General features: G+C 39.5%; 1 protein-coding gene and 1 long non-coding RNA gene across 3 annotated transcripts in view; one reads left to right on the top strand and one right to left on the bottom strand.

Moving 5' to 3' along the window:
• LOC124770362 (protein unc-80 homolog) overlaps window positions 1–20,107 on the bottom strand; it is a 94,557-nt gene that overhangs the window by 47,723 nt on the left and 26,727 nt on the right. For both annotated transcript variants that reach the window (XM_047249195.1, XM_047249196.1), the window contains exon 4: window positions 7,211–7,324. In XM_047249195.1, coding sequence (XP_047105151.1) covers window positions 7,211–7,324 — 114 coding nt within the window. The remainder of the gene's footprint in view (window positions 1–7,210; window positions 7,325–20,107) is intronic.
• LOC124770364 lies at window positions 7,974–9,127 on the top strand. Its single transcript, XR_007013195.1, has 3 exons — window positions 7,974–8,184; window positions 8,577–8,706; window positions 9,062–9,127. It is a non-coding gene; the product is annotated as an uncharacterized LOC124770364 (long non-coding RNA).

Here is a 20,107-nt window from a genome sequence, read left to right as displayed (position 1 = left end):
CATAATTGTCATGATTGGAAAGTACGATGTATGTGAATCATAATACTCACAAGATCAGCAAAATTTTGAATAAAGTATCTGAGTCACTGTAAGTGGCAAATAACTTCAGGAACTTGAGACAGATCAATTCTCAGCAACTAGGGTGAGCATAAACTTTCAATTCAGTTCTTCTTTTGACCATCAGACTCATCCCTGGTGTAACTGAATACCTTAGAGAAAAATCTCATCTTCCTAGTACATCTCCAAATATACTATCATCAATGGAAGATATTTGCTCTCCAACAGTACACTGAGATAATTACAGTCTTGTAAGTAGTGGTACAAAACATCCTGGGAAACAATGCAAAGTGTATATGAAATCTTCACGGGTTATCAGCCGGGTAACATCGTCGTCTCGTAGCAACATTTCAATGGAATGCGTCTCCATCATCTTCAGGCGAAGTGTCAGGATATCGTCGGTCACGGGCTTATATCTCTGCTGGACTGACAATATCCCGACACTTCACCTGAAGATGATGGAGACGCATTCCATCGAAACGTTACTACAAGTCGATGATGCCACTCGACTGACAACCCGTGAAGACTTCATATATGAAATTCACTGAGAAAGCCTGCACTCGCACAATCCAAAGTGCTTTCTACTTCTGCTTCGAAGAAATAGTAGAGAAACCCACTCATGATGGAAATCTAATGGACCTAATGGTAACAAACAGACCAGACCCCTATGAGGATGTCCACACAGAAACTGTGATCATGCAACAGTTGCAGCAATAATGATTACTCATTTACAAAAGGAGACTGAAATAAGAAAACAATTACATGTTCAGTAAAGCAGATAAAGACTTAATAATGTCTTATCTAAAGGAAGACTTGAAACATTTAGCTCTAGGCAAGAGCATATAGAGGAACCAAACACCTGATAAATATGTACAAAGCAGAACAGTTTGTGGTGGGAGGGATATTTTATGGTATAAAGTCTCAGTGAAGACATTTCTAAAGATGTGGCGATGGCTGCAGAGTAGGTGTAATTCAAAGCATAGGGCTACAGACAGATAATAATTTGAATGAAATGCATTTGCATAGGACAATGCATATAGCTTCTAATGATTATTGTGGCAGAGTCTTGTAAAACATCTTCTCACAAAAACCCAAAGATAGTCTGGTAATATGTGAAGGATGTCAGTGGCACTAAAGTTAATGTCCAGACACACTCACATATAAAACAGGAACTGAAATTGAGGGTTGGAAAACAAAAGCAGAAATTCTGATGTCTGATTCTGAATGGTGTTTTACAAAGCAAGATCCAAGAGTATTTCCCCAATTTAATTCTTGCATCACTGCAAAAGTGAGCAATATAGTAGATGTTAGTGCCAGTGGTGCTGAAATCGGCTGACATCACGAAGGGTAACAAACTGAGCCACAAAACTACTGTCATTTAACATTGACATCCCTCTGTTGTAGTATCTTTAAAACATGCACCAAGCTCAAATGTAATGAGGTATCTCTAGCTGAATGACCTCCTCCATGCCAACCAGCATGGATACTAAAAACATCAGTCATGAGAAACCCAACTCATGCTTTTCTCACGTTGCATCTTGATAGCCATCAATTAAGGCTCTTGGGTGGATGATGCCACAAAATGCTGTTATTAACGACCTGACAGAGAATATAAGTAGTAATGAAGGGACCTTTCCAGATGATGGAGTTATCTATAGTAAAGTAGTATCTGAAAAAAATTGCACAAATATTCAGTCAGATCCTGTCCAAGTGGTGCACAAATAGGTAATTTGCTATAAATGTAAAACTGTGCTCTTCACAAAACATGTTAACATATTATCCTATGGCTTCAATATCAATGAGTCACAAACTGTATTAGTCAATTCATACGAATAACTGACTACTGTAACAATTTTAGAGGACATGAAACGGAATGCTCACATAAGCCCAGTCATAGTTAACACAGGTGGCAGACTTTATTGGTAGGATAATGGAAGAAGAATGCAGTCAGCTTACAAAGGAGATTGCTTACAAAACACTCATGCCCCCCCCCCCCCCCCTCTTCCCCCAAGGATATTGCTCAGGTGTGTGGGATGCACCACAAATAAAAGTACCAGGAAATATTGAATGTTGATCAAGAAGAGCAGCATGAATCATCACAGCTGTGTTTCAAACTGTGGAAAGTGTCATCAAACTGCTGAAAAACCTGAATTGGCGCACACCTGATGATACATGTCAACTTAAAAGTTTTGAGAAACAGTATAAAATAAGGACTCTTAGGAATATGATGAAGCCCGCTATGTATTTTCTCATAGGGATCATGTAGATAAGGCATTCACAGAGGCTGTAAGTAGTCATTCTTCCTGTGGTCCATTCATGAATGGAACATGAAGAAACATTAAAATGTGGTACCTCAGCTATGCATTTTACAGTTGTTTGCGGAGTATGGATATAGATATATGACTCAGTGATTTCTAGTATGTTACAGGTGTGGCATACACCAAGCACCTAAGTTGAGGTTGGTAATGTCATCAATACTTTTGTACTGGAAAATCTGCACATGCTTCAACAACCACCATTATGCATGAGTGTGGAATGTTCCGTGTCCAAGTGGTCACTCCGCATTCTAAATGGTATAAAGCTCTTAAAAGAAGTTTTAACCAAAAATGTACTGTGTTCTAATAGGGTGAACGGCTATTGTAGCAAAACACTCACTGACAGAAACTTCTCACACTTTGCCACACCTCACCTCATTATTCTTCCTAATCTCTCTTTCTTATTCTCATAAGCCACATGTGAGATATATGATGGTGGCAGTAGAACAGTCATATAGTGATCCTCAAATACAGCCATCCTTTCTCACAAAAGTACTGATAGGCATGAACAACCCATCAAATATGTGTCTAAAACGCTAACTTCAGCCCAAATTCTCAAACTAAAAGAGAAGCCTCTGTGATCATATTTGGCATTCAGAAATTGCATCAATTTCTCTACAGCACAAAATTTCACCTCATTACCACAATTCAGTGTCAGACTGCCTAAGGGGCCAGTTAGATCCTCCACAGTGTTTCCAAATGACACCCTACAAAACTGTCTGCAAGCTGTAACTGTAGAGGACATGGCTGAGGGAGGACCTTCTTGTAAAGCAAATTAAAAGATATATTCACCATGGTTCATGGTTGGTTGGAATGCCTCCCACTCCACTCCCTTCCAGAACTTCAAATATACTTCTCTAAAAAATAAGATCCAGGTGATACAGGGAGTACTGAAGCTGACAACAGACAACTGCCAGGTTATCATCCTGCTGACACTGTGTCAGTGTGTCATAAACTTCCATCATGCTGACCACTGTGGTATGGTAAGCACGAAGGTACTTCCAAAGTGGCGTACCTACTGACCTGGCAACTTGCAGGACATAGAAAGGGCAGCCCACTTCTGCACATCAAGCCAGTCAGCATTCCTGCAAAAATTTCATGCCTGGCAAACAGCACAGCACTTGTAGGAATGTGAACTTAAGGGCTTCATTGGCCCATTCCTTTCAGAGCTGTGGCTCATTGTCAGTGACAGTTACTCAGAGTCCGATATGTCAGGTACAGATGTGAAAAATAATGTCAGCTGTCCCCAAAGCATAGGTCCAGAGCTAGTTCCTAGTCTCCTCCAGGACTCCACTAATCCAAGTGTGCACAATGACAGAAATGCTGCATGAATACAGATGCAAGACACTCCTGAGGCCTATATAACATCCGTGACAACCCAGCTGTTGGCTCTGGGTACAGATGTATGGACTCCATCTTTGCAAGAGTTTCAGGGTCACTTACAGGTGTCATTAAAGCCACCCAGGGATGACAAATTTTCACTGTGGAAGACAATAGCGCCATTTTGGTATGGCAGCTGTGCCCGCACCTGGCAGCTTCCACCTTGAGCCAACCAATACTGGGGAGCTCACTCAGTACAATTTTAGATGCCAGATAGACAAGCCAACAACCGTAGGTCCAGTGATGTCAAATCAGGTACTCCATGTAGTAGGACACTGTCCACCACCAGCACCAATGACTCCCAGCAGTGAACCAGAGAAAGGAATGCCAGCACTAGTCAGCTGCAGTGTTATGATGATGCCCCCTCTGCCAGTGTTATGATGATGCCCCCTCTGCAAGGGAGGACACAGCACAACCACCGACACCAGCTGACATCGAGAAACACACTGAATCCATTTCTGGCTTGCTCATGCACCCCTCCTTTCTGTCAGTGTGACAATCCTGTCAGCAATAGGGAAACTTTCGATACGAAGGGCCAGTTAAGCAAGTGGGGAGGGTCACTATATCTGTGCCTCGGACAGTAAGGTTGACTGTCTTTGGAATACACTTCCACAGACTTTACTTGCAGCTGACAAGAGGAGACTATAAGCAATCATGTGGGCATGGCCTCTGGCATCATTCAGGGAATAAAACTGGCTGCATTGCCAGCATGAACAAGTGTCATATCATGCTAGGCTCTAGTGTCTACCTCACTTGTGCTGCACATATGTGACCAGGCTGCTTACTGGATCTCACTTGGATAACTATTTGGGCTGTCAATACACAGATGCTGATGGATCTGTCTGGCTGTAGTCTATCTGCATGCTTCTCATGGCATGTGTCTACATTTTTACAACTCAGCATCGACTTTTATTTGAACTGTCAAGTGATAATTGTGGATCCATCCTTATTGTGTATTAAAGGTTGTTTGCTGTAGTTTAGCAGGTGTACTATTGTCCTAACTTGATGCATTTGTGATAAAAGAGCACACTGTACATTGTAATCAAACTAAGTTGCACAAGTGATCAGTAAAGGATGACAGTTGTTGTAGCTGTATGTGCCAACGTACAGGAAAGTTTATCACTTTCTTTCTAGCCTCAGGAGATGTCTAATGTAAGCACTGCCCACATCAGCCACAAGTTACTGATTATTTCAATGAATTGTGCAGTCCAGGTTACTGATATCAGAGCAAGATGCAGCACGCATTTATGAGTAAACACCACTACTTGCAATTTGTGAAGTGATATTGTAAATCCTTTTTTTATTAACTAACTAATACAGCAAGATGATCTGGACTATGCAGAGAGATTCCACCGTGTATAGACCTGCACATTGGACTACTATAAAGGTAATAGTAGAGAAGTTTCAATGTCAGTAGTAGTATGTTACATAATATTGGGCTGGGAACTGCCTACTGAAGAAAGTCTCTACACATTCTGATCTGGGTCCTACTATCTCATCGCTCAAAAAGTTATGCCCAGTGAGTATTGAAGCAGCCCATAGAGACATGTAATGAAGAAATCTCTACTCCAGTAGCATATAATCTTCAGTGTTAATTAAGGACCTTGTCCAACATAGTATTTGGTTATGATATTGATGCCACATGTATGTAGCCACTATATCACTTGCTAATAATGTGTGACTGTCACCTGCATCTACATCCATACTCTACAAGCCACTTCATGGTGTGCAGCGGAGGGTATTTTATGTACCTATACCACTTCCCCCACTTTCCTATTCTGACTGTGAATTCATGGGAAGAACAGTTATTGATAAGTCTACACTCTCAGAACTTTAAATCGTAAACCACATCGTGATGCAGAACACCTCCCTTGCAGCATCTCCCATTGGCGCTAACTGACACTAAATGAACCTGTAACAAAATGTACTGCTCTTCTTTGGATCTTCTATATTTTCTCTATCAATCCTATCTAGTATGGATCCCACAATGATAGTAATATTTAACTATACATCAAAAATTGGGGTTTTGTAAGCTACCTCCATTATGAGGGGACTAAGCTTCCTGAATATTCTTTCACTAAATCTGTCTGACAACTGCCTTAACTGTGATTAGTTTTAAGGGTTCGTTCCATTTCAAATCTCTTCTTATACTTACTTCTAGATATAATGGATGTCACTGCTTCCAGTGATTGTTCTGAAAACGAGTAATCTAATGATAATGCGATTTTCTGCCTATTTATGCACAATATGTTACATTTGTTTATGTTGAGGCTCAACTATCACTTCCTGCACCGCCAACCAATTATCAGCAGGTCTTCCTGCATTACACAAAAATTTTCTTGTGTTGCGACTTCTCTGTATATAACAGCATCTTCTGTGAAAAGCTTCGTGAAACTTCCAATATTTTGTACAGTAGTATTTTTTTCATTAGACAGCAGAACAGAACTGTATCAAATGCACTGCTCGATGTGGGCTCCAGTATATACTGTTTTCAGAGTCCTGTGTAGAAACAGGGGTGAGCTGGGTTTCACACAATCATTGTTTTCTACAGAGGAGATTTTTGGTCTCCAGAAATGTCATAATATGTGAGCATAAAATATGTTACCAATTTCTACAACAGATTCATGCCAGAGATATAGGCCTATAATTTCTTCAAACTTCTTCATCTCCCTTCTTGGAAATGGAAATGACCTGCACTTTCCACACATCAGTAGGAACACTTCATATTGCTTTCACATCAAGTCCAGTGGGCTTTCCTCTGTTGAAAGATTTCAGTTGCCTTTTCTATCCTGTGGTCACTTATATTGGTCATTATGAAGTTTGTGTGATGATTTAAAGGAGAAACCACAGTACAGTACTGCTCTGTGAAACAGTTTTGGAAAAAGACATTTAGTATTCCAAAATGGATTTTCCACTGTTTGAAAAATAAAAGTGATAATCATACAGGCAAATTAAGGCATTGGAAGACAGTATGTCTAAATAAAAGAAGGAACAAAGCACAAAAGTATACTTTCATTGTTTTATAAACGATTTCATGCATAAGAGAGATATAGGAATGTAACAATATTATGAGAAGGAAAGTTGCTACACACCATACAGCAGAATTGCTGAGTCACAGACAGGCACAACAAAAAGACTCTCACAATTATAGATTTTGGCCATTAAGGTCTACGTTAGCAATAGACAGACATAGGCACATGCACACACACTCACGCAAATGCAACTCGCACACAAGAGTCAGAGGTATAGGAGCTACTTTGTATGTATTTGGCGATGCCTAGAAATATATTTATTCTTATGAGAATAAAATTTTAACAAAACAATATGGAATAGCACACTGAGTAAAAAAGTAAGTACGTTATAAGCTGATAATGACATTAGAAACATCTAAGTGTTGTGGCGTGAAGCAGATAATGAGGGTTGGTCAATGGTAGATTTTACAAGTAACTGCTTTGTACCTGCTGGTGTCTTTCCTCCATGAGAACCTGATGATGTAGTATCAGCAGCTGTAGCAGCATCATTTAATTCTGCCCTTGTAGTTGAATCACCAGCACTCACACTAGACACTGAGCCTGCCACATAACATGCAACATCAAAAGCAACATATACAGCAGCAAAATATATTACACCATAACCATACCATGTTAACACACACCCCACCCACCCACCCACCCACACACACACACACACACACACACACACATACACACACTGGTTAATAAAATACAGAAACAGGAATTTACATTATTAAAGCTATTATTTATATTGTTAGTGACAGAGAAAAAGCTTTTGGAAATCACACAGGTAATAAGCAGTAACATAATTTTACCCACAACAAATGAGAGTTGAGGATCAATATCATTCATACTGCCATGTCAGGTAAAAAGAGGAAGTGAAATTTAAACTACAGAATGGAACCATAGAAAAGTGAACGAGCCATCAATTGATAACGTTACAAATAAAGGCTGTTTTTACAGGCCCACAAATGCAGTCAGGCCAATTGTACAACACTGTTAATGTTGAAAGCTATTTTTTTAAAAACACTGCAGTGATAAACTGACCTCATTTGATTTTATTGTCATTGTGATACCTCAGTACTGATAAATAGCATTTCGATAACACATTTATTGACCGTGGCTCACCAATACCATTGCCTCCTAGATCTCCCAACTTGAACAAATTAAATTTTTTTTCTAAAGGCAAATTTAAAAGCATTGGTGTATCACGGCTCTGTTGATAGAGTCAGCGAACCCCAGGAATGCTTTTGGGTGGTTGTCAATGGATCCAGAACAAGTCTGGAATTTTTTTAAGTGTATGGGCATCAGTGAAAAGACGTGCTGAAGCCTGCCTTGACATGAACAGTGGCCATGTGGAACGCTTGCTGCAATGTCTTTGTCCTCAAGTGGAATCTTGGATATTCTTCTTATAAGGGGTTTGCATAATCAGTCATAATATGTCACATCAGGAAAATCACTGATTTCTAGACCTATGTCCTGTACTTGTACCTTTTGTTTGTACCTTGTGTAGGTACCTATAAGGTTTACCCATATAGAAAAATAAAATGTCTTAATTCATACAGATGCCAGTTGAATGTGCCTAAGATGTATTAACTCATATTACGCTGCATTAATGTAATCTCAGAGGGCGATGGAAAATTTAAAACAATGTAATTTTAGATTTTTTACATCATCTTACTTGTTTTAACGCTTGTAACATAGCTCTTCTGTTCTTGACCGTCATGATGTATGGGCATATCTTATTCTATATCTGACTAACAAATAAAAAGTGGATAGTTAATGGCAGAAAATTATTTTATTTCTACAGGTTTCAAATACACCTGTTCCCCTCTATGTCCATCAAGAACCAATAAGTCAACTCTAGGATGCATGGAACAATCTTCAAGAAGGCGACTGCCACATCGTCATCGGCATCGTTGTACTACAAGAGAGAAAGGGTAATTATTATGAATAGGAAAAAAACGAAACTTTCAAAGTTCATTCTTCTTACTTCATGTTACAGAAGATAGAAAGCAGTACCTATCGTCATGTCCTGCTTTGAGTTTGTGTAAAGGAGAAAGCTTTTGACAGGCATTGTTGACTGTGATGTCACACCTCTCGCTCTCTCTCTCACACCAAATTAAATGCATTTTTATACAACAACAACTGATCCTTGCATGGTGCCATAAAGAGAAAGAATCAAGTTATTTTTTAAATGTTATATAATTGTATATTTTGTAAGCTTTCATTATGTTAACCGTCGCTGTCTTTCTTTTGTTTCATGGTTGGAATGTTGTTGCCATCGTAACGGAGGAGAGGCAGACACAAGGTATGCATAAACCAGAGGGGATTAACTAGAGCACTGATATTGAGAAGACCAAAATGAGCAACTTGAAGGTAGGAAAATTTATGACATATTGTTTGCATGCCTGCACTTAGTAGCACCTCTTCCAAGAGGAGTATAACACCTTTTCCAACTGATATTCTGATTTGAAGCATTTTTTCAAAAAAGTAGATACTTATGTTAAGAAATTTTTTTGATGTTGAGAAGTCTGTGTGTTCAGTTAGACTATACTAACAAGGTGTTGTAATATATGTCAGAGATGCACTACAAATAAGTTGTGGTGCGTGTGGGGCAGCGGGTGGAATAATAGTTTAGATGTTTTGTATTTATGCTGTTTGCCGTTCTCAACACGGGCTCTCTAACTACAATATTGGAAACCAGAAAGTGATTAGCAAAACGTGAAGCCTGTAATTAGAATTCCTAGTTCCCACTTCATCTGAGAAATACATTTATAGCTACAGCTTATAGCTCTGAGGAATTAGGAGATTGTCTGGGATTCATAATCAAAAAAACCATTCTCTCTAAAATGTTCACCATATTCTGAAAGTCACATACCAAAAAGAATCCACACAATCCAACTACCAGAGCAGTTCAGGGTCTAATGCGCTGATGCCACTATAACTGTTCAAATTAAATGTTTAAGTGAATGCTCGCCATAATTTGATGATAATGTTCATCAAACGCCACGCTAATAATGGTAGAATGTCTGTCCTGCGGCGGCACATGAAAATACGACATACGCAAACTAAAGATAGATCATCAACGTCATCCCAAAATTAACACTTCACTCGAAAATGATTTCATGGTTATGCATATCCCGAGTAACTTATTACTGCATCCGAGACTGTTTATATCAATAATACCGACGCGACGCGACTCCCGGCACAGGTGGTGCGCTAATCAGCATCTGGAGAGAACTGGGGCCTTTCTGCTTCCTGCGTAGCATTCTTACATATAAAGCCGCGGTGTGGACGGCTAAGGGAACGCTGATCAAACCTGCTCTCCCGACTAGCCGCTGGGCTAGTAATGCACCACTTTAAGTTATTGAATAAATCATTGCTTCCTTTGCTGATGGACGATGAAGCTTTCAATTTAATTGTGCAATCAGCACACAAGTAAGTAATCATAATAAAAGTCTGACGTGGCTAAGTCAAATATTTTGGGCGAGAGAATTAATTTAATTACACTACACGCAGTAGACGAGCTCTGAACTTGCTCTTTGGAGATACGCTATAGCTATATTTTTATAGTTATTCTGTTGAAACTTGTCACATTTTTATGATTATAGTGGATCTCCCTTCTACTTAAATTTAAACATCCTAGCTTTATTTATTCGCCTACTTAATCTATCTTGCTTCCTTAATTTCTAAGGCAAAACCAGAAAATCATGAATTTCAACTAAAATTTTAATTTGTGAGATCCAGAATACTGTTTCTACTAAATTATTATGCAAAAGGAATCTAAACATAAATTTTTAAGTTTCTAGCTCTTTTCTGTTGCGCCAATCATTTTTACAGAAAAACGTACAAATTTCGAAAATGGTTAAAGTTATTGAACTGATATCCAACACATACTGATTTTGTATTACTCCTGACATGCTAGAAACGTTTCAGGTTATTTACTTAATTTTAAAGTATTGCGCAATATTTATGATGTCAGAGCTAGTTACAGCAGACTAGGTTGGCACACAATGGAAAGACTGATGTGAATTTTATAAGGCGTGAGTATGCTGCTTCCCTACATGCGGTATCATCACAATTTTGAAAAGGATGTTTTATCTCACAATTTTCAGTTGTTTAACTGTTTTATTGAAAGAAGCAAAAATGAGAAAATCAGATAGGTCCATTGTTGGTAGTTGATTAGCAAATATGCAGACACAAGATTCCAATGATGACAGAATTGAAAATGTCAGTCGTTGTGATGACGGCCAACCATACCTTTTACATGCTATGGACACAGACAACAAGCAATGTTGTGATCTGTGATGCTACCATAATTAAAGTACACAAAACAGCTCAGTTTTCACTGGAAAGCATTTTCTCCTGTGGTGAGAGTGAAAGGTGCGAGAGCGCAGATTCGTTAAATTATTCTTTTCCTGTGACATAGACTCCCAATAACTAAACAAAACATGGTGGGCACACTTGGTACATCGAATATGATGCAGTTAATACACAAGCACATCAATGGTTTAAAAAATGATCTTAAGGAACAAAATCAAATGTTTGACAAATTTGCTGTACAAACACAAAATTTTAACTCCCTTAAAAATGAACAAAAGCAAACATTTGATGGTCTTAAATTTCATTTGACACAGCAGTTCAGTGACCCTCGTCAGAATTTACATACTGACCTGTCCAATGAATTTACATTGTAAACTCATAAGCATCAGAAAAGATATTAAAGCAGAGTTGCTTACTGACTTATTCCAGGATATGAATAACATGAATCAAAGAGTGCCATTGGAAGACAAGGAACATGAACAATTGGCAGGTAAGTTAAAAGGTGTGAGGATGTACAAACTAAAATGCAACAGACACAATCGCAAATTATGTAAGAATTTAGTCACCCTCACAGGAGCTGTAAACGAGTTGCAGTCAGTATGTAAAGGTTTACCAGAAGAGGTACAAGAATTGTCATTGCAATTAAACTTAAACACTCAGTTAGTCCAAAAAGCACAGGAAAGTATAGACAACGATGTAAAAGAATCAAAGGATAGGACTGAAGCAGGTATGCTGGACCAAAGTAGTACACTGTCCAAAAGGTAATTCAGGAGCATGAAACTTCCATGGAATAGTCAAGGAGGAGATGAAGGAAAAAGAGATTGCAAAAATAATAAAAGAAAATCCAACACCAAGCAGTCAACTGCCATTAGATCAGATAGATAATCGTAGTACCTATCCACTGTTTGTTACAAGCCCATCAGATGAAGTAGATGGGAGTTACAAGATGCAGCAGGCACTGCTGACTATTGTATCTGTCATGCAACCGTACTGAGAATTCTGTACATTTGCAAATGGTAAATGGTAACATAAAACTGAAAGCACTGTAAGAAAATAAATGTAAACACAAATGAATGAAATGGTGGAAAGGAGCATTGCACAGAAAGGAATGAAGAAACAGCACTGACTAGAAAAGCATTTAAGATGGGGTAAGGAGATGATGCATTATGGGAAAATACCACACAAAGCACAATATTCTACACTGGCACATTGGCATCACGATTTGCTACATAAAAATTAAAAGGCAGATCTCCTTGATGTCTGCAAGTAAAATGTGATATGCTGCATCAAGACAGCTTAAGACATTCAGCACTGGATAGTCTCAGTATTTTGCCAATCAAGTTACTTACTTAATTATGTTCATAACGCTTGTGCTTCCCAATGTATGTCATGTAATATGTCCTTCTTATGTACTTTCACTTTACTGTCTGTACACTGGCTTACTCTTGACTTCTCCTTTACCAGAACTCATACCTGCCAATACTTATTCTGTATTTAAGTTTATGTTAATGACACCTTAAGAATTTCTGGTTTGCAGTGTATTTATTTGTTTCAGTGTCTTACCTTTTTTATGTTTTCTTAAGATTTTAATACACTTTATTAAACACTTCTCATTTATTTTCTTAATTATTAATCACTCCACCTTATCCATAATTTTCATCATATAACTCACTTAGTGGACATCATTTTATGCATGTTCTTAATGGATTCAGCACATCATCTTAGACTTTTGTTGCTTTCCATTTCTCTATCTGAATTAGAATACTAAAAAAATCACTATAAATACTTAAAGGAGCTTACTATAATTACTTTTCCAGATCATTTTGTTGGTGTCCACAGGTCAGATAGTGATTAACAATTTTACACTTAGTCGTCTCTCTGTCTGCAAGAAAAAATATCATTCCTGTAGTTTTTATTTTTTAGCTACAGGATTTTAATTTTTTTTTCAATTTCTCATTTTATCATCTTCTCCATATCATCTTCCTTAAATTATGAATGATTTCTGCTTATGAATTTCATTTTCATTCGGTCATTCACTTATTGTGTTCTGTAACCTCATCATGAAAGAGAACCTTGAGTGATGAATGAGACTGAAGTGCATGCAAGCTAATGTACAATTTGTGTGTACGATGTAGTGGTATGCGCAAGTGAATATTCCATGCAAGATCATCTTTGGCTCAGCCTATGATCGATGTTTATGCTTAGTTTTTCCTGGTACATTATTCTGTTGTTTTTTTTTTTAACTTTGTCACTTGAATGCCACTTTGTGTTACATGTTATTTTTAAAGCCGATAAAGTGAATTTCAGTAACATGCAACAGCTGGCAACCTTGACATGAGATATGATGGGCAAAAGCATTAAATTCAACACATGTTTGCACTCTGTGCTATGCCGTGTTGCACCAAGTACATCTGTGTAACTGCATCAAGCATCTTCCATGCTCCACACTGGCTGTGATGTGCATCTGTAGCCTACTGATTCTGCATATTACTACAATGGTAGATCAAGTTTCTGTGTCAGTTGCACATGCACTTGCTGGTGCAATGATAAACCATATTGCAGTAAAACTACCACCTTTGAGGCAGTAAAATCGTAGGCAGTGGTCTGCACAGTTGAAATGCCAACTTGCCCTAGTGCAAGTCACTGCTTACCATACTTACCATACAAAATATAGTTATCTTATGGCAGTACTCAGTGAAGAAATGGCACTGGAAGTGAAAGATGTTCTGTCATCGCCATCTAACATGGACTGATACCCAGCAATTAAAAAAGCCGTAATAACACGACTTTTGCAGTTTGAGGTGAAGAGACTGGAAAAACTACTTCATACTGAAGGCTGGGTGACTGCACACCATTGCTAGTGCAGCGCCGATTATGAATGTTGGCAAGCAATGCAGTAAGCGATGAATTTCTGTGAAGCATTTGGCTATCACTCCTGCTGCCTGATGTGCAAAAGATTTTAACTGTGTGTGCCAGTGATCTAGATGCACTAGTGCAAATCGCCAATAGAATATGTGAGCTGTATTCATCGTGTGTGTTGCAGTGGTTAGGACACAATCACAGACAAGATGGCAACTTTGCTATGCTACAAGCTCAGATCGCTGAACTTACCACCCAAGTTGCCACATTAGAACTCAGAACAACAGTCACCAATCTTGTGACTATTGCTCACCCAGGAAACACAACCATCCATCTTTGGCTATGAAAATATGTTGATACCACCACTGACTTGGGTCTGAAGCATGGAAGTGTATCCCACCTTATGAGTAGTGAAACACAACAGGAGCTCAGTAATAGTGGCCACTGATGCTCCAAATGGCAGCCATCGACTGTTTATCACAGTTGAAGTACAAAATTAAAGTGATTAGTAGACATGGAAGCAGATGTATCAGTCTACCCGTTCGTCCTTCTGCCATCTTGTAAGCATGATGGTTACCACCGCTTTGCGGCCAGTGGCTCCACAATAGCTACAAATGGTTGTACCATGTTAGTGTTAAACCTAGGCCTATGACACAGGCTTGAGTGGCAGTCTGTTGTGGCAAACATCACACATCTTATTCTGGGAGCAGATTTTCTATCATTTTTTGGACTTGTACCCAACCTCCGGCACCAACACCTGCTGGACACTAGCACAAACTTATCCAGCAGAGGGCTAGTTCGTCATGTGGAAGATGCTGGTGACAGACTGAAAACTGAAGATTCTCCATTTATCGAACATTTGAAACAGTTCCCCGAGATCACATGTCAAGCTTTCGTGCTAGCTCCCGTGCAGCGCTCCACAGTGCACTACTTTCTGACCATGCCTGAGCTACTTCTTCATGCTCGACTATGTCATTTAACACCACAGAAACTAAAACTGGTAAAACAGAAATTTGCATCTATGCTCGCACAGAGGTTCCATCAAGTAGTAGTTGGGTATCCCCCCTCCATATAGTAGCAAAAAAGACTAACTGATGATATCCTTGTGGAGACTATTGACAGCTAAACGCAAGAATGATTCCAGACTAGTCTCCTATATCACACAATGAGGATTTCCCATCCAGTATAAAAGGTAAGAGCATATCTCTACAATGGACTTCATTAGAACTTTTACCAGATACCCTTAGCACCAGATGACATTCCCAAGACATCTGTATGCACACCTTTTGGGCTGTTTGAGTTCACCTGCATTCATTTTGGGATATGTATTGGTGCTCAGACATTCTAAAGATTTATGGATGAGGTTACACATGACTTGGATTATTGCTATGTATATATAGACAATGTTTTGGTCATCTCATGATCAGGTGCTGAGCATCTGTCACACCTATGATGACTTGGTGTTTAAGAAGCCCACTCATACAGACCTGTATCTGCAAGCTACTATTTGCCACCATCCAGCATTCTAAGAACGTTAATCCAACAAGCTCACACCATCTTAGATGCCAATAATCTGCAAACATAACTGGACCACTTGCTAACTGTGTTCCAGACCAATCGATATTTGTCCCAGCAAGTGCAGATTGCGCTACACATGTACAAATGACAAGACAAACAAGAGGATGAGGCCTTCAAAAGAACTGCTTATTTACTCTATATTGGAAATATTTCAGCCAGAACTGGCAGAATATTAAGAAGACATGAAGTTAAAGCATTTTTTGCCCTCCTTCTAAAACCTCGGCACTGTTGGGATTTGTTAAACACAACTTAGAGTTGTGCAAGGCCAGAATTTACAGAATTCTGCGCAATTGTGGCAAATTTTACGTAGGACAAATGACGTGCACAGTGCAGAAACGGATCGTAGAAGATCAGTGGGATACTCGCCTCCTCAAAGCGAATAAGTCTGCTTTCGCCAAAAATTGGATTTTCACTGGTCATGTGATGAAATTGACCAAACAAAAATTGTGGCCTATACATTAAACTTTTGGAGCTCCATCATCAATGAATCAATAAAAATAAGACTGTCTGAGTCCCTTATTAACCAAGACAGTGGTTTCCAGCTAAATTTTGCATGGAATCTTGCCATAGAAAAATTTCGTGTGCTGCACATGTTGTTTGCCATGTGAAGACAATCAATCTGATATTGATGAAGCCAGTTTTCACCATGGAAGGTGCACAGCACAGCACACAGACTTGGAGACAAACAGCACATATCCAACACCACCTGGACACACCACACCTGTGTTGGACACACCACACCTGTGCCGGCAGGGTCTTAATAAAATTTGCATCAGCCATCAGTGCAAATTATTGATTTGCTAGTTGTTGTGTTAAGGAGTGACATAGTTGGGGGCATTGATTTGCTTGCTAAGTGTACCCCTCATCCCGAATTCCTAAGTCACAGTTGCAGAACATACAGATAAAAATTATAGAACACATTGTAAGATAACAGTACCCTTGCTTGTTTGCATGTAATATAATTGCTGACATCAACTATACTTAGTAGCAGGCTCAGCAAACAAAGGATAGTTCGTGTCTGACTTTGGTGACCCCTGGGTGGGATCCAATGAAAGGCTGTTCCACATTTAATTTAGTGGCATACAATATTAGCAATGAATGTGTGTTATTAGTAGAAATCCACACAGCATAAATGTAGCTTTTTGTGACCAATGAAGTATGCCAAATCATCACGGAAAAAAATAACTAGGGTCATCAAAGAGAATATGTTACACACAGCAACAACTGCTTCAGGGTTCTGAAATCAATGTATTTGGTGCAGTCTGAGAAGCCAATACACCAATATGATGAGTGCCACAGCCACTTGCAACAGTAGCGCTTTGTGTGGAATTGGATGCAACATTGTTTAGGAGAGGATAGGAAAAGAACTACAAACTGTGTTAACAACTTTAATTTGCGAAGAGAACTTTTAAATCATGTATAGACTTCAGTTGCAATTCATGGTGGCTATACTGAAGATTATTACAGTGGCTGATACAGAGCAAAATGGCAGTGGTATTGTTACTGTAGAAGAACAGTTAATACAGAATAGAATTTTGTATTCATAATTCCATTCATTTTGAAACAGAAGATAATGGTATCTGCAATTTAAATTCACCAATGCACAGTTTGACACTAGAAGTCAGTCAGAAATGATTTAATGTTGCAGATACTGCAAGAAATTAAAAATTCTCATCAAAAAATCAAAGAAATTCATCAGGAAATGAGTCAAGAAATCAAAAACTCTCTTCAGGAAATTAAAAGAGACATATGGGTCAGTTACAATAAATTATTGGGTGCAGATGGTAGTCTGCGAATGGAGCTTAATAGTACATTTGATCAAGAACATGATGAATTTTGAGATGAATTTCTGATCAAACATGGACTCAAAACTGAAATTCGAGATTTTAAGATCCAGATTGATGAACAATGCGAACAAACAAAAAAGATAAAATTCATAACTATGATGGCCAAACAACGCAATTGAAGGGTGCTTGCTACTGTAGCAGAGAGACAAGCATTTAATTAATTGGCAGAGTTCAGAGGCAGGAGTTGGGTACCAAAATAGATAAAATTTGTTTGATGGTTTCAGAATATGAAAAGGCGGTGAGTGAAGAACGTAGAGGGTATATATGGGAAGAGATAATGCACCGATAAGTGTAATGGATCATAACAATGTTAATGTGCCTCAAGTGATTGTAGACAATGGGATGTGTGCATGAAATTATCAATAATATGATTCCAAATAAGGTATCCATGCTGCAGCCTTTGTCAGTCAGTTCAAGCATGCATTTTTAAAACATTATATAGTACAGACTAAGACAGATAACTGCAGCAGTCATATGAAAGACGAAGCTTATATCTGAGGTACCAGAATAATCAAAAATTATTACTCATACAGAGAATTTAAAACACATACTTAAATCAATTTTGTTTCCAAGAAAAATTATATATGATATGTCCTCAGACATAGTTGAACTTTCTATAAACACATTGCATCTGTTGCCTTTACCCATACAATTAAAAAAAAATTGTTTGCTATATCATGTAATACAAAACTTTTTTTATGACAATAACACTTGTTCAGTAAACACTCACTGTATTACTACGTCTAAACATTATTCTACTTTGGTTATAATAGAGGGAAACATTCCACGTAGGAAAAATATATCTAAAAACAAAGATGATGTGACTTACCAAATGAAAGTGCTGGCAGGTCGACAGACACACAAACAAACACAAACATACACACAGAATTCAAGCTTTCACAACAAACTATTGCCTCATCAGGAAAGAGGGAAGGAGAGGGAAAGACGAAAGGATGTGGGTTTTAAGGGAGAGGGTAAGGAGTCATTCCAATCCCGGGAGTGGGAAGACTTACCTTAGGGTGAAAAAAGGACGGGTATACACTCGCACACACACACATATCCATCCACACATATACAGACACAAGCAGACATATTTAAAGACAAAGAGTTTGGGCAGAGATGTCAGTCGAGGCAGAAGTGCAGAGGCAAAGATGTTGAATGACAGGTGAGGTATGAGTGGCGGCAACTTGAAATTAGCGGAGATTGAGGCCTGGTGTATAACGGGAAGAGAGGGTATATTGAAGAGCAAGTTCCCATCTCCGGAGTTCGGATAGGTTGGTGTTAGTGGGAAGTATCCAGATAACCCGGACGGTGTAACACTGTGCCAAAATGTGCTGGCCTTGCACCAAGGCATGTTTAGCCACAGGGTGATCCTCATTACCAACAAACACTGTCTGCCTGTGTCCATTCATGCGAATGGACAGTTTGTTGCTGGTCATTCCCACATAGAATGCGTCACAGTGTAGGCAGGTCAGTTGGTAGATCACGTGGGTGCTTTCACATGTGGCTCTGCCTTTGATCGTGTACACCTTCCGGGTTACAGGACTGGAGGGTGGGAGGGTGCATGGGACAGGTTTTACACCGGGGGCAGTTACAAGGGTAGGAGCCAGAGGGTAGGGAAGGTGGTTTGGGGATTTCATAGGGATGAACTAAGAGGTTACGAAGGTTAGGTGGACGGGGGAAAGACACTCTTGGTGGAGCGGGGAGGATTTCATGAAGGATGGATCTCATTTCAGGGCAGGATTTGAGGAAGTCGTATCCCTGCTGGAGAGCCACATTCAAAATCTGATCCAGTCCCGGAAAGTATCCTGTCACAAGTGGGGCACTTTTGTGGTTCTTCTGTGGGAGGTTCTGGGTTTGAGAGGATGAGGAAGTGGCTCTGGTTATTTGCTTCTGTACCAGGTCGGGAGGGTAGTTGCGGGATGCGAAAGCTGTTGTCAGGTTGTTGGTGTAATGCTTCAGGGATTCCGGACTGGAGCAGATTCGTTTGCCGCGAAGACCTAGGCTGTAGGGAAGGGACCGTTTGATGTGGAATGGGTGGCAGCTGTCGTAATGGAAGTACTGTTGCTTGTTGGTGGGTTTGATGTGGACGGATGTGCAAAGCTGGCCATTGGACAGGTGGAGGTCAACATCAAGGAAAGTGGCATGGGATTTGGAGTAGGACCAGGTGAATCTGATGGAACCAAAGGAGTTGAGGTTGGAGAGGAAATTCTGGAGTTCTTCTTCACTGTGAGTCCAGATCATGAAGATGTCAACAATAAATCTGTACCAAACTTTGGGTTGGCAGGCCTGGGTAACCAAGAAGGCTTCCTCTAAGCGACCCATGAATAGGTTGGCGTACGAAGGGGCCATCCTGGTACCTGTGGCTGTTCCCTTTAATTGTTGGTATGTCTGGTCTTCAAAAGTGAAGAAGTTGTGGGTCAGGATGAAGCTGGCTAAGGTAATGAGGAAAGAGGTTTTAGGTAGGGTGGCAGGTGATCGGCGTGAAAGGAAGTGCTCCATCGTAGCGAGGCCCTGGACTAGCGGGATATTTGTGTATATGGAAGTGGCATCAATGGTTACAAGGATGGTTTCTGGGGGTAACGGATTGGGTAAGGATTCCAGGCGTTTGAGAAAGTGGTTGGTGTCTTTGATGAAGGATGGGAGACTGCATGTAATGGGTTGAAGGTGTTGATCTACGTAGGCAGAGATACGTTCTGTGGGGGCTTGGTAACCAGCTACAATGGGGCGG

The sequence above is a fragment of the Schistocerca piceifrons genome, unplaced genomic scaffold (genome assembly GCF_021461385.2).
Source record: "Schistocerca piceifrons isolate TAMUIC-IGC-003096 unplaced genomic scaffold, iqSchPice1.1 HiC_scaffold_798, whole genome shotgun sequence".
In the NCBI taxonomy this organism is placed as follows: domain Eukaryota; kingdom Metazoa; phylum Arthropoda; class Insecta; order Orthoptera; family Acrididae; genus Schistocerca; species Schistocerca piceifrons.
The sequence above is the reverse complement of the archived record's forward strand: the minus strand, read 5'-3'. Positions and strand labels throughout refer to the sequence as shown.